The sequence below is a fragment of the Pygocentrus nattereri genome, chromosome 9 (assembly GCF_015220715.1).
Source record: "Pygocentrus nattereri isolate fPygNat1 chromosome 9, fPygNat1.pri, whole genome shotgun sequence".
In the NCBI taxonomy this organism is placed as follows: Eukaryota; Metazoa; Chordata; class Actinopteri; order Characiformes; family Serrasalmidae; genus Pygocentrus; species Pygocentrus nattereri.
In genome coordinates, this window is record NC_051219.1 from 12,026,904 (window position 1) to 12,041,353 (window position 14,450).

A 14,450-nucleotide genomic window follows, 5' to 3' on the forward strand; every position below is an offset into this window, starting at 1 on the left:
GCAGTGGACAAAATGGGACAGCCGCTCTTTTTGGGCTAGCCTTAGCGTGGGCCAGAGGAACTGTAGTGCTACTGAAAATGAACACTCCTAGAAGCACTTTAGAAATATAGACAGGCAATCCGTCTGGCCTTACCTTCAAAAAGCACTGCAGAGTGTCTAGCAACTGCACAAAGGGGTAAATAAGGACTTCAGTGTTGGCTGATAGGGGGTCACTATGTTTAGAGCAGGGTGACCACAAGCTTACCCTTTAATTTACTGAATTTAACCTCATTCTCACACACACACACACACACACACAAAGTTACTATACAGCTGCTCGAAGCTCCCTTTAATTAACACACACACGATTACAGTGATAGTTGTATTATGGTTTGAAGACAGCGCTGATGTCATGCATTGGTGATTTACACCCAAACTGCAGGGCTTTGCTCATATCATCGTTTAAAAAGAGCATCAATCCTACTTATTGCTCATCTCATTAAATCTCCACATTAAAAATGCATGTTTACAAACAAGGAACAAGAAAATATGTATTACTGGGTTTAGTCAATGTTGCACGGCAGCTGTCAAAAACGTCAAATCAATGTTCATTTCTTAACAACCATGACCGCCGTCTCTTCTTTCAGCTGTCCACTTTTCACTGGGCAAACATACGGGACATGCTATAGATACTGAGTGGAATGGAACATGACTCTAAATAAAGCCCATGAGAAGCTGTCTCAGTAATATCTGGAGGCTTTTTTTGCTTCTCCCTGCTGGGACTGGACTTGATTTGGGTTGGTTTTTTAAAAGCCCCTCTAAAACAGAGGCTTTCCAAAATCAACAGGACCTTCACGAACACGGACAACACACACGCTCTGCTCTCTGTTAGTATTAGTAAAGTCAGGGGAGTCACGGAGCAGCTGCAGCACCGTTTCAGCAACTCTTGATAAGGAATCTAAGGCTGGACTGAAGCTTTGTTGTCTAATTTTGCTATTATCTAATTTCGCAGAGGTGTGTGTGTGTGTGTGTGTGTGTGTGTGTGTGTGTGTGTAAAAGTTATAAACAGTTTAGAACCCACGTTTCCTGCGGTTTTCATTTCCGCTGAGCAAGCAAATTACTAAGACAGGTGAAACAAACAGGTGCAACTGACTATACTGGATAGATGTGCTGTGTGTGTGTGTGTGTGTGTGTCTTGCTACAGGTTTGACCACACGTCCTCACAATGACAAGTTTTGCTGGTCCTCACTTACGCAGGTGCTGTTTTCACCACAAAAGAGCAGAAAGACTGGCTTTTGGATGCCGAGGCTAAGGTTAGGCTCGGGTGTAGGTGTATTATTACTAGGCTGCAGTAACATAAAAACACATATCTATAGAAAAATAGACACCAATGGAAGATCTCATGAGTAATAAAAGGCAAACGTGTGTGCGCGTGTGTGTCGTGAGGGTGTGAGTGAGCACAAGAGACCCAGGCAGCAACAAACTCTATGAAAATGTAAACATCATAGTGCATCATAGATTCTCAGGTTAATAATTCTTATATGCATTATTCATAAAAAAATGCTTCCCAGTAGGAGGAATATAGATAATAAAAACAACACAGCATGAAATTTCACAGGCCTACAGTGTCATATTTGCCAAAACTGAGCGCACACCTCACTGAATATTATAGATGTACTGATATAGGAATTTTGGGGTGTTGCTATCTGCTATTTCTCATGTCATCAAACACCAGTTCAAAGCATCGCTAAAGTCCATCCCATACCTACATTTCTTTCTTTAAGCAATCTGCTGACACCAATATGATTCTGAATATTATTCCCATTGATTACAGTGTATTCCCAAATACAGATGCAGTTGATTCTCCACCTAACAAAGCGATGCATTTTTAAATGACCAACCCAGACTCCACTAAGTGTATGTGCACACATTTACATCCATATAAGCCAGGAGTGCACAACCGGAACCTGTCGAGTTTTGCTGCAGACAAGCTGCTGCAATCTGACCATTTAGCATTTTGAATTTGACTGATCGGTGCTGCGTGTTGTGATTGTGGTGTTGTAATGCTGAATGCCGCTGCCACGCCTGCACTTAAATATCATACGTATGCATGACTTAGAGCTGAAAGATGAATTGTTTTTGTACTGAAGACAATTAAAACTAGTTATAAACAAATTACAGCCAATATAAATCAACAATGTTGTCTTAAGGGGTGACCATTGCCCTAATGCGAGAGCTTGGACCAATCAGAAGCAACCAAACAACAGTATGCTATGACATCACAACCACATCTAACAGCGAAGTAAGTCTAACATGGAGTTCAGTGCTCAAGTCTTGAGCCAGAAGAAACGTGTTGGTCCTCTTGGGCAATTAGATATTTCCCCCCCCCCAAAACTGTTCATCCACAGCTATTGTGCTAAATATCCACTGCTACTTTAGATGCGGCACTTTATTTGATTCAAAACTCACAAAATAACATCAGTACGCTTACTCATGATTACGGAGCCCAGCTGGTGACATCCAGGAAAAATAAAAATAATGCCTGGCCTTATGAACACGTGGGAACAAGATCCTAATGCGTGGCCACGACTTAATAAGGCGTGGGAATGAGATGATTCATTCGTGGCCACGCATTAGGATCTCATTGCCACACCATACTAAGTCATGGCCATGCATTATTTTTATTTATACAGGATGTCACCAGCGGGGCTCCGTACATGATGGCCCTTGGATCCACCCACTGACCAATCGCATCTGTTTATGAGGCGTTTTACTCTAAATCTCTTTTCATCTAAACTCTTCAAAACTGCTGCAAATCAACGGCACTAACCACTTGTGTCATCACCGATCGGCCTTTTTACTGCAGCACACATGCACACTTTCCATAACGGCCTATGAGGATGCAGACTTTCCCCTTCTCGCCGCAGCCAGCCACACAACCACACCCTCCTCAGATATTTACAGCACGTCCTCCGTCACACTCACAGTTCCCATCTCTCCCTCTCATACACACCCTTCATTACAGCGGCGGCGGACAATGAGGGAGTCATGCGTTTCAGTTCTTTCTTTCTTTTTTATCCCACGACCGTGTCAATAATCACACTTCACATGCATTTAGATTCTCTCTAAAACACCCCCACCCCAAACACGCACACAGGGAATTCCTTTGGACCAGTTACTGTGTGTTTTCGTTCATCCTTCCCTTCCTTTCTTCCGGGAGCGGAGTCACGGCTTTCTGAAGACTGCAGAAATGAAAAAGTATTACCAATTAAAAACTGCTTAATCATTAAAGCCCTAACAGCCCACCAGATAGCACTATATATTCTTTGTTAATGATCATCATACTACAGGGAGATTCGCTCAAAAGAGGCCCTGAATATTCTGTAACAACTCTCGCCAAGATGAAGCAATCTGAACGAAACGGCATGCAACGGGATGCCCCGGCGTCGGAGCGATGAGGTAGGCGTCGGGCAGTCGTCATAACGTTGAACAGGGCCTCTTTTGAATGAATCTCCCAGTATAATACTGGCCTTTGCCATATGCCTATTACTCTCTGACAAGATCAGCATTAAGTTTACTCTGTGCTGTGGGCATCCAGTCGTTTAACAACACAAAGCCCATCAACAGGGGCAGCGTATCATTCCAATCAGCACCACTGTGAACCATTCTGACAGTTTCTCTACATCGCACCACTTCACATCAAATAAACTGGCAGCTCTAGAGACAAATTAATCTGCAGGAAGGTAATAATAAGTAAACTCACAGCCTACGCTCATTCACAGCAACGCTAAGCTGCTGCCCTTTTCTCCAGATCCAGACTAAAGAGTCTGTAAGTCACTCCTCAGCCAACAGCAGTCAAACCGCTCACCGCTCTCCAATCCCCACGTTCCACACTCTCACAGTCCACAGCAGGGAAAGAAACACACAGCCCTCCGTATTTTAGGATCTCATCTTATGATAAAGCCACCGGTACAGCATTAGAGCTTACATCAATGTAACAAACTGAATGAACTCTCTCACTTCAAACACTGTAATAAACGGAAAAGACTAATTAACGTAAGGCACATTTTAAGCTACTCATTTTTCCTGTACTGAAACATGTTGAAGCAAACACCAGTGAATCATGTCGAATTTGAGTTTTGTGAATCCTTACAGCCCCAAAAACTGCTGAAAACGCTCGCTTCAGATCTGAAACACGCCACAGGTGGCTTTGTCCATCCTTCCACTGTGAGAAGACGACTGAAAGGATGTGTCGCTGTCAAGAAGCCCTTACTGAGGAAAACAAACAGACTAAAAAAGAAGTCGCTGCTGTCCTTAAAACAATGGAGTCCAGACCTCCACAGGACTGAATGTGTTTGAGATTACTTGGCTTGTGAGAAGCAGAAAATGTAACCAACTTCTATAACTGAACTTGGTATGTGTGGAACAATATCCCTGCAGATTTCATTGCCAAACTGAAGCGGTCAGAAAGGCAAAGAGTGGACACACTAGACTAAATACTGAAGAAAATAATGATATATTTAGTTTTGGAGGTTTCGGTGAGGTTTTTTTTTACTAAACTTACACTTACAGGCTATTTTGACTGGAAACTAAATAACAATGAAATAAACAAAAGTGCAGCCTCTGACTTTGGCACAGTGCTGGAGGTATGTATGAGTTTGTTTGAGTGCGCATGTGCTCCAGCAGTACGAGGTCTAACTCTTCCAAGTGGGAACACTGAACCTACTCATTGCATTTTTACACACAAACAAGAATGTCACATACACACATACGTGCACAGGCACAGGCACATGAACACACAATAATCACATTGTTTATGGAGAGGATAAATACCATACAGTCTCCGAACAGTATCATCCAAACCATTACACAGCACTGAAATGACAGGATACATGACTCAAACAAAAACACAAATATGTGCATGTGTGTGCATTCAAATATGCACACACACACACACACACACACACACACACAGAGAGACATACAAATATGCACACACACACACACACACACACACACACACACACACACACAAACAAATATGCACACACATGCACACACACACACAGACATACAAATATGCACAAACATGCACACACACACAGCTACACACAAAAATGCAGACACAAACATTCATGCATACACAGACAGACAAGTGTGAACACACAAACATGCACACACAAAACTGCACACGCATGCGCACACACAAACACGTATACAAATATGCACACAAACACACACACACAATCATGCATACACGCATGCATGCATACACAGACACACGTGTGCAGACACACAAACAGGCGCGCACACACACACACACACACACAAAAATATAAACGCACGACTGCACACACACATACACAGTGCACACAAACAGACATACACAGCGCAGACCACAGTTCACTTACACAAAAAGGGGCAAAATAGCCGTGTGTGTGTGTGTGTGTGTGTGTGTGCGCGCGCGTGTGCGTGTGCGCGTGTGTGTAACTCGATCACTCTGAATGTAACTCTTTATGAGCTCAGTGTCTCCATTGTCCAAGGTTTCATATAACACACACGCAGAGTCCCCGTTTCCGAAGAACAATGAGAGGAGAGGAGGCTCAGCTCAGCTCAGCTCAGGTCATTCAGTGACACTGCGTTAACAACACGGCCACAAACCAGAACAGCCTCGGGGTCAGTGACCTCTGCCCTTTACCCAGAATGCTCAGCAAGTGGTCAAACAGGTAGAGCAGGGGTCAAAGTAAAGAGCAGAGATCCAATTCCAAAGGCGACCGATACTGATATCAATCAGATTTTTTAAATGATCAATGATGAACTGAAACACTTGAACGCTCAGGATCCAAAGCCGAGAGCAACAAGTAAATGTACTTCACTTTTACACAAAGTCAGAGCATTTTTATACAGTTGAACGAAATAAATAAATAAATAAAATCACTTCCAGGACAATCATGTGTACATCGAGGCGATCTGAAATCGAGATGGCACGATACCACTTTATTTCGCCATCAGCCGAAATCGATACGGATACAATAGTCCTTCTTTAAAAGGGTTCATTTTTAAGAAGAGATGAACTACACACAGTATTTCACAATATGAGCGTAATAAACTAATTCTAGTACAATACTCTTGTCTAGCTACTCTTTGTTCTTATATTAACGTTATTCTACATGCGGCTACTGTTACCATGCAACCTACTGTGATGTTGCACCACCAGCAACTCTGACATTTCAGGATTGATTTCTTAAAGAATCAAATCAGATGTTTTTTTGGTTTTTTTCATCAGATTCAGCATTTTCTGCTGGTACCAGGCCGATTACTGGGTATCGGATCAGTTGCATCCATCTCAGTTCATCAATGAGACTCGTGTTAAAACTCTGTGAATTCAGTAGTTGCACTGAAGGCAGGTCCCAGATCAGCCTTTCAGTTAAGCTACTCTAAGGCACAAAGCCAGGCTGAAGCTGGTATACTTTTACAATGGCCCACAGCTCTGCTTATATAACACTTGGCCAGAGATCTAGGAGCCGTCTGTCCTCCTGTGTGTGTGTGTGTGTGTGTGTGTGTGTGTGTGTGTGGGGACCTGCACGGAGCCTGGGTTTGGCCTGGTTTATTTTCCACTGTGCCCTGGCAATGTAGCTGGTTTGCTCAACAGTCAAATTAGCACTGACAAATTAGAGCAGCCAGACCAACCGGCACGCAGACATTACCCAGCATCCTCGGCACATTCTACTATAACACCAACAAATTAAGCGATAATGAGGAGGAGAAGAGCATGGACTATACTCCCCTGCAGTCCGTAATTCTCGATTTTTCTCTGCGTGTGGTTCCTCAGTTTTTCGGTCATAGATTTCATGGTGTGCAACGACGTGAAAACAGCTGGCGATATTCAGACGACAGATATTAATGGCCAACATAAACTTCTACTGTCAAATTGAACAGTCTCAGTTTTAGTCTACTGAAGCGCTTCTGATGATGCGTCTTGAAGGTGGGAGAAACTTCTGAAAGTGTTTTGCAGTGGATTTTGGGGGGAACGTACAGGAAATGCTGGAGGGCTGTATGCACACATATGCACACTTACCCTGCCTTTTGTGTGTTCTTCTGGGCAAGCCTGTCCATTACACTCTCTACCGGACAGCAGATCTCATAAGTGGCCTATTAGCTGTTTGCATAGTCCATAATTAAGAGTGTTCTTTCTGTTGTATACATTTATGAGCGAACCATAGACTGGAATGGTGGTACAGGGAATAGTTATATATAAAGGTGAACAAAACAACGATTTGCAGTATTCAATAACGTCCAGGTCTTTCACAGCCTCAAGACGCATCGTCAGACGGGCTTTTCCTAGTACCTTTGATGACCGAGATCGTTGTGAAAATGGTCAAAACTCTCAAATGTGTCCATGAACTTGCACTCTTAAAATATCACTGTTGTTGGACCAAAACCTCGAATCTCCAAAACGGTAACTTAACAGGAGAAGGAAAACACCTAGCTCACTTTTAATGTAAGTCAATGGAACCAGATCTTTTTCAGTCATTTTGGGCCGTTTCCATTGGTCCGCTCACCATGACGTTTACACACAATGTAAAAGTCAATGAGCATTTTCAACTTATGTCAAAAACTGAAAAATGTTTTGCTCGGACAGCAGCGACGATATTCCTGAATCCCGTTTTCTTGTATAGCATTTATACAGACGTTATCGGCTCTTGATCGGATTTTGGTCAACATAACCTTAAAATCGGCTGGTTTTAGCAACCAGACACCATATCGGCCGAGCCCTACTGTGTGAGGGAACGTTAATTAAGTACACCGGTTATAAACAGCACTTCATTAAAAGAGAACCAGAAGCTTGTTTCCTGAAGGCGTTCACAGCTTGACTGTCGCTGATTAAACCAAAACTAAAAGCTCCTGTTTTGATTTGATTACTTGGCTTGTACACAATTAAAGGAGGGATGAGGAGAAGTAGATTTGTTACTCTTCCTGTACTTCTGATTACTTAGATTTCATAATGAAGAGAGAGAGAGAGCAGAAAAAGAGAGAGTGTGAGAATACAAGAGTGTGGTGGTGGTGGTGGTGGTGGTGGTGGAGGGGTCTGGTGTGAAAGAGTTAAGAGTGAAAGAGCGACGTCCTCAAAGAACATCAGAGAACACAAACACTCACACACCTCATCCCATCCCGCTCCAGCTGAGAAAATATCCCCACTCACACCACATCTCTCTCTCTCTCTCTCTCTCTCTGTCTGTTTTCCCATTGCTTATGCTACTGTGCTCGCTTTAACTCGCTGCTAGGATGTTTTCCCTTCAAAGTGCTTCAACCAAGGCTATGCTGCTAATACTCAATAACATTCAACAAACTTGATCGCTAAATTATGAAAAACGCTTGAAATCCATTCAACACGTTTACCACTTTTTTGCACTTCTGTGGGAAAAAACGAAGCCAAATACGAGAAGGTCACCAGCAGGAAGAGCTGCTGCCAGCTCTGCACACCTGAGTCATTAGAGATCTGAGATCTGCCACAGCTCGCAAGACTCGATGTGAAGCGACAGTATCAGAGGTATGATGGTATGTGTTCAAAAACTAAATAAACAAAAGGGACAGCCTGCAAAAAAGAAAGGGCGGTTCCTCCAACAAAGAAAGGACGTTACTTCGCATAACTGGAACAAAACGAAGAGCAGAGGACACTCATTGCGTTATATCAAAGTAGGAGAACCATTCCTTACTTAGGATATCATTGTATACATCCTGATATCTATACAGCTCCACTTTAAGTAAAAACAGCTCTGCGCCGCAAATAAAACATACTAAACCTCTATGAATGGTGTTTACTGGTTGGGTAACGTCACATTTGAGTGGTTTCAGAGCTACGAGTACTCACTCTGCTTCTTGCCAGGGATCATGTTTAAACGTTTAACTGTATTTGTTGAATTTGTGCTGAAATCCACACGGTTCGGCCTGCCCACAAAACACTGTCATCATAGACTTTACAGCAGGCATTTTTACTAATTTAACCCTACATCACTGCTTGCTTCAGTTACTGTACTGCCGCTGCTAGAGGGCGTGCACATCAGAAACCGCTTCGTGGTCCTGGCATTCTTTATCGCCCATACTGATACAGCACAGACGCAACACTACCAAAAACAAAGCCGAGATAGCCGACAGCTTTAGGCCATTTCTGGCTTCCCCGTTTGAGTGTTGGTTGACTACCAGATAGGCATGTGGGCCAGAACAGGACCAGATAAATCACAGCTTCATACCATTCTGCCTTTGTGGGACAACTCTGGAATGGTGAACCAACAGTGTAGTTGGGCCAGACTGGGGCCAGATTTGGGCCATATCCTTTAATTCTACACACTTTACAGTGTGTGGGCCAGATTTGGACCGAAGACACAGCTGTATATTGGGCAAAGCAAGGATGTGGCCCACAGGTGGGCCAGACTGGGTGGCACCTTTTCACATACTGTCACACAAACAGGAAACACAAAGCACAAAACTGATTACGGGGTAAATAAATAAATGGACTGTATGAATGTCCAGACATCCCTTTAAGCTGGCAGATAAACTGAGTGCCCGGCCTGTGGACCTGAATCGTCACACAGACACAAGCGTAGCTCCAACCCAAGAAAACTTTACTTTTAACCGTTGCTAGGTAACTGGAATTCAAGCAAAAAAATAAAGGCATTGTGGTGCGGTGAAGAAAAAGCGTTGTAAATCCAGATCCGCAGAGGAATTCCAGCTCGAGGAACGCTGTGGCATTCCCGACAGGCAGGGAGGGAGAGAGAGAGAGAGAGAAAGGGAGAGAGAGAAAGAGAGAGAGAGAGAATTAAAACACCCTAGTAGGGGCCCCAGCCTAAACGCACTGCTACAAATAGCACTGTGCAGAAAATTGCTGGAGGTTCTACACTCCTGTCTACAGCAGGTACTGGGATTCAGCTGGGTTTCAAATTTTAACGGATTCGGGCTTCGGTTTCCAGTTTTATGGATGTAACTCTGTATAAAACCCAACGGTCCCACAATTGCAACATCTGTGTATAACTATTGTCCTTTTAAGAAGTCCCAGCGAAAAGTAAACAACACACTGCGACCTAAAAAGCACACGTGAGGGCCACATGTTTACACAGTTGATTACACAGGTTCTAGCGCTGACATCACATTTATTTAAACAGTTGTTGACATTTAGTGTTGTACAGTGTGGGGCCCGACTGGTATAATGACCCACATAGACAGACAGCAGAGCCTTTTAGAATCGGTAAGGTGTTTTCATATTGATCATACTGGAATGAAGAAATACAAGAGGTTCAATAAGAAGATGTTACTTAATACTATGTCAATACGTGTCATGTACGTGTCTCTGCCGATACATTTCTTTAAAAAATGGCATTAAATTAACATTACAGAGAAATAAACATTATTTCTGTAGTGTTACAAACGCCTAAATGCGCTGCTCTTCAGGGGGACATTAAATCTCATCAAATATCAGTCAAACCCTAAACATCTGTCCGAAATATCAATTATTTCAACGTGCACCCGTGCGTTATCAACTTTTTCAATATATTACACCAATGTGATCATTCTGGCCTCTGACATCACAACAGGGATCTACTATACCATCCCGCCTTTCGCATAACTGAGTGCCTCAAACATTCCAGGACTTTGATCAGGTAAATCTGACGCCTAAAGGAGAAACCTGACCGTGCTATCATCTCCCTATTTCGCTCCTTCAGTTTCCTTACTCGTGTGCTGGCTTTGTGTTCTGTGCTTTTTCTCCTCTTTGATTCTCATGATCTCCCTCCAACCTCATGCATTCATTCAGACACACTTTCTCTCCCTCAGTCCTTCCCGTTCGGTATCCACGCGCCTACCTATGAGCACATCCAGCACACACACAAACACATGACTACTCACACCTCGGTTAAAGCTCGGTATCCACCTTACCCAAGCTAAATAACACCCACAAATATTTTCGACTGGGGTTTTATAGGAAAAAAAACACCAATGCTCTCAAACCAGTGGCGACAAGCAACTCTGCTTCTCTAACTATGGCCAGAACCAGGAAACACTGGTTCCTAATAACTTCTGCCAGATCTGACACAGTCTAAAAATCAAAGCATACCCTTTGTATCTGATGTGGAGCACTTGTGGTCTGTTTTGTGTTAAAAGAACAGTTTAGGAAGCTCAAATGTTTGGTGTCTGAAATCTGCTTCTTTTGTTCAGCATGGGAACCGTAAGGCTAACGTGGCTAACAAGTTACGAAAGCTTACAGCCACCAAAAGCAAGTACTGTACACATGCCTAATGCATCAACCCACACTCAGATGTTAAGTAATCTCAAACAGACTTGCTTAATAATCATGAATCATGTCAAATCAGAGTTTTGTGAATCCTTAAAGCACAAACCAATATTTTGATCCTATATTTGTCCATGTTTTTGTCCAAAAGAAGCAAACTTCTTCTTGCAAATGGGGCTGACTGTGTTTGGAGCCAGGTGTAATACTGTGGAAACCCAATTTTTCACAGAACTATTGCTTTATTAATAGCAATGATAGGGGGCTGATCTGAAACAAGATTTTTTAAGAACACCACACACACTACTCACCTGATCGCCACCTGATGATGTCACTAAACTCGTTGTTAGCTCCACCCTCAGCTGTATCTACAGGTGAACCCAAGGTGGCCATCTTCACAAGCAGAAGTAGTGCTCCCTTTCCAGAACCAACAAGTCTTCACAGAACTGCTGCTGGAACCTGCAAATCAAACATCACATGAACTGAAGGGTTTTCCCAGTCCAACCCATCAAAACCTGCTTTCATCAGCCATACCGTCAAGGCTTATTGCGCAACAAGCTGTGAGAAAACAGTGAGGGTCAGTTTCACAGACGGGGATTAAGCCTAGTCCTGAACTGCTTTTTGCTTTCAGCAGACAATCTTCACACAGAGTGCTGTGTAATGTAGGACCATGCTTATCCTCAGTCCTGAGATCTAATCATGAGTGATCAAAAGGAAAGTTAAACTTGAGCAGTGCAAAAAAAGTCATACATAAAATATAGAATTCAAAACCATTAATGGACCAGGTGTGGACTGAATTACATGATGCACAGGCACTGAAGCAAAATAATTTACTCACAGCAACTTTCTTCCCCTACTTTTACAACTTAAACACCAACCGGCCACTTCATTAAGTACACCTCAGTTACAGCAGTGCTGTCCACTCACTGTCCACTCTATTAGACACTCCTAACTTGTTGGTGTAGATGTAAAGTCAGAGACGACAGCTCATCTGCTGCTGCACCGTTTGTGTTGGTCGTCCTCTAGTCCTTCATCAGTGGTCACAGGACGCTGCCCACAGGACGCTGTTGGCTGGATATTTTTGGTTGGTGAACTATTCTCAGTCCAGCAGAGACAGTGAGGTGTTTAAAAACTCTGATCCACTCATACCATCGCAACACACACTAACACACCACCACGTCAGTGTTACTTCAGTGCTGAGAATGATCCACCACCCTCTGTGAGGGTCCTGACCACTGAAGAACAGGTTAAAAGAGCCTAACAAAGTATCAGAGAAACAGATGGACTACAGTCTATATCTGTAGAACTACAAAGTGCACCTATAGAGTAAGTGGAGCTGATAAGATGGACAATAAGGGTAGAAACAAGGAGGTGAACTCGAAGTGGCCCATCGCTGCGCATTCTATAGGCTAATCAACAGGTGTGTGTCTGAACTTCTGTCTTTCTTGTTCACGAATCACGAATTGACACAAATGTGGCAAAAATGTGGATTTTTTTTTTTCTCACAAATACTTTAACAAACCATTAGTGAAAACCCATTAAAATCGAATTACACAGCTGTTCTAACAGGCAATAACTGGGACTTCTAAGAGTTGAAATACTATCCATCATTCCTCCTTCAGTAGTTTTTCTATGGACCAATTCCATGTGGTATAGTTGCCAAGAAACCTTATGTTTTATCACTACTACACAATCTCTGAAGATCTAAACACAGTTTGAGGCGCTCATTTAACACCCTGGCCCTTATCGCTCTGATCAGGCATGGGTTAACCCACTGTCAGCTACCTGCCCTGAGGGTCTTATTGTTTGCTTCAGTTGCAGTGCAACCTACAGCTCAAGCATCAGCAGGCAGATAATGCTAATGAGAGCCAGCAAGTTTGGACTGGAGAAGTGGTTGGTGGGCTAGAATCGAGAAATTCCCCAGAACTCTTCACGGGAAGCAGAGTTTGTGTACATTTCCAAGTGAGTCAGTAAGGTCTACTGTATGGGATTGTGTACATCATTAATGATATGGGAAACGTGCGTCGAGGTTATGGTCAGCGTTAGGATTTGGGAGCTTGATATAAGGTAAGTGATGGGATTAAGTGTTAAATGGTTAGGATTAGGAGTGAGGTTTAGGTTTGGGATGAGGACATCCCCCTTAAAGTCCCACTCATCTCTAGACTGTTCTAATATGGAGAGAGTTTCTCTCGAAGTCCACCAACACAGAAACCTACCGCTTTAATCTGCAGCGTCTAAAAGATTTTCGGTTTCCAGAAACCTTTCACTTTCAACAGTACCATCTGCAAAGAAAGATAACATCACCTTCTGAAAATGAATGAGTCTTTCATATTCTTCGGTTAATCATTTTAAAGAATAACTTAAAAGACTTGAAGACTTTCACTCACTCATTTAAAACTTACTTGACTCTTTCAGCCAATACTCTGGACTTAAACTGGTAAGTAGGTAAGCTCTGAACAAAAGGCTGGAGGACGCAAATGAGTCTTGTAACCAATCTCAAGATTTTTACTGTGTGCCGTGAGACCCATCACAGTTCAACGTGACTGAATCAAGGATATCGCTGTTATCGGACAAAAACCGCATATTTCCAAAACGGCAACTTTAAAGTAGAAGGAAAAACCTATTTTGCTTTTAATGTAAGTCAATGGAACCAGAGTTATTTCAAAGTGATTTCTGGTCATTTCTTTTGGTCCGTTCATCATGAAATTTACAGACAACATAAAGGGCAACACATATTTTCATATCATGTCAAAAATTGAAAAACGTAAAAAATTGAGATACAAATTTCTAATACAGCAGCGATATATTACTTCAGTCTGAATAATGCAGGTCAATCTTTAATCATATCACCTTATTATTAAAATAAAATGATTTTAATGGTAAAGCGGTCAAGCCTACCAAATTTTAACTGAAAATGAAATAGTGAATTGCAAAGAAACTCGGATTTCCTCACAGTGGTGGTGACAGAAAACAGGCGTTGCAGCGTCTACAATGTAAATATAGGTACATTCATCCAATCTTTCCAGTTTTTATATGCTACGTTGGTAATGATAATTCTAATGTTGATAGTGGTAAAATGTTTTCTTGAGTTTTATAGTGCCTTATAACCATGCATTTTAGGCCAAAGCTTTCCCAAAGCTTCAGGCCACGTATTCAAAACAACTCTATGCAGTAACTTTTTGTGAGGGAGCTT

General features: G+C 42.5%; 1 protein-coding gene across 2 annotated transcripts in view; it reads right to left on the bottom strand.

Moving 5' to 3' along the window:
- The window catches only part of utrn (utrophin), a 327,694-nt gene that overhangs the window by 307,997 nt on the left and 5,247 nt on the right, over positions 1 to 14,450 (bottom strand). Inside the window, exons 2-3 of one of the 2 annotated variants that reach the window (XM_037541493.1) lie at positions 13,474 to 13,539; positions 11,569 to 11,716 (exon numbers count right to left, since the gene is read on the bottom strand). In XM_037541493.1, the coding sequence (XP_037397390.1) occupies positions 11,569 to 11,650 (82 nt within the window). In that variant the 5' untranslated portion in view covers positions 11,651 to 11,716; positions 13,474 to 13,539. The remainder of the gene's footprint in view (positions 1 to 11,568; positions 11,717 to 13,473; positions 13,540 to 14,450) is intronic. The other variant, XM_037541492.1, reaches the window with a different exon arrangement.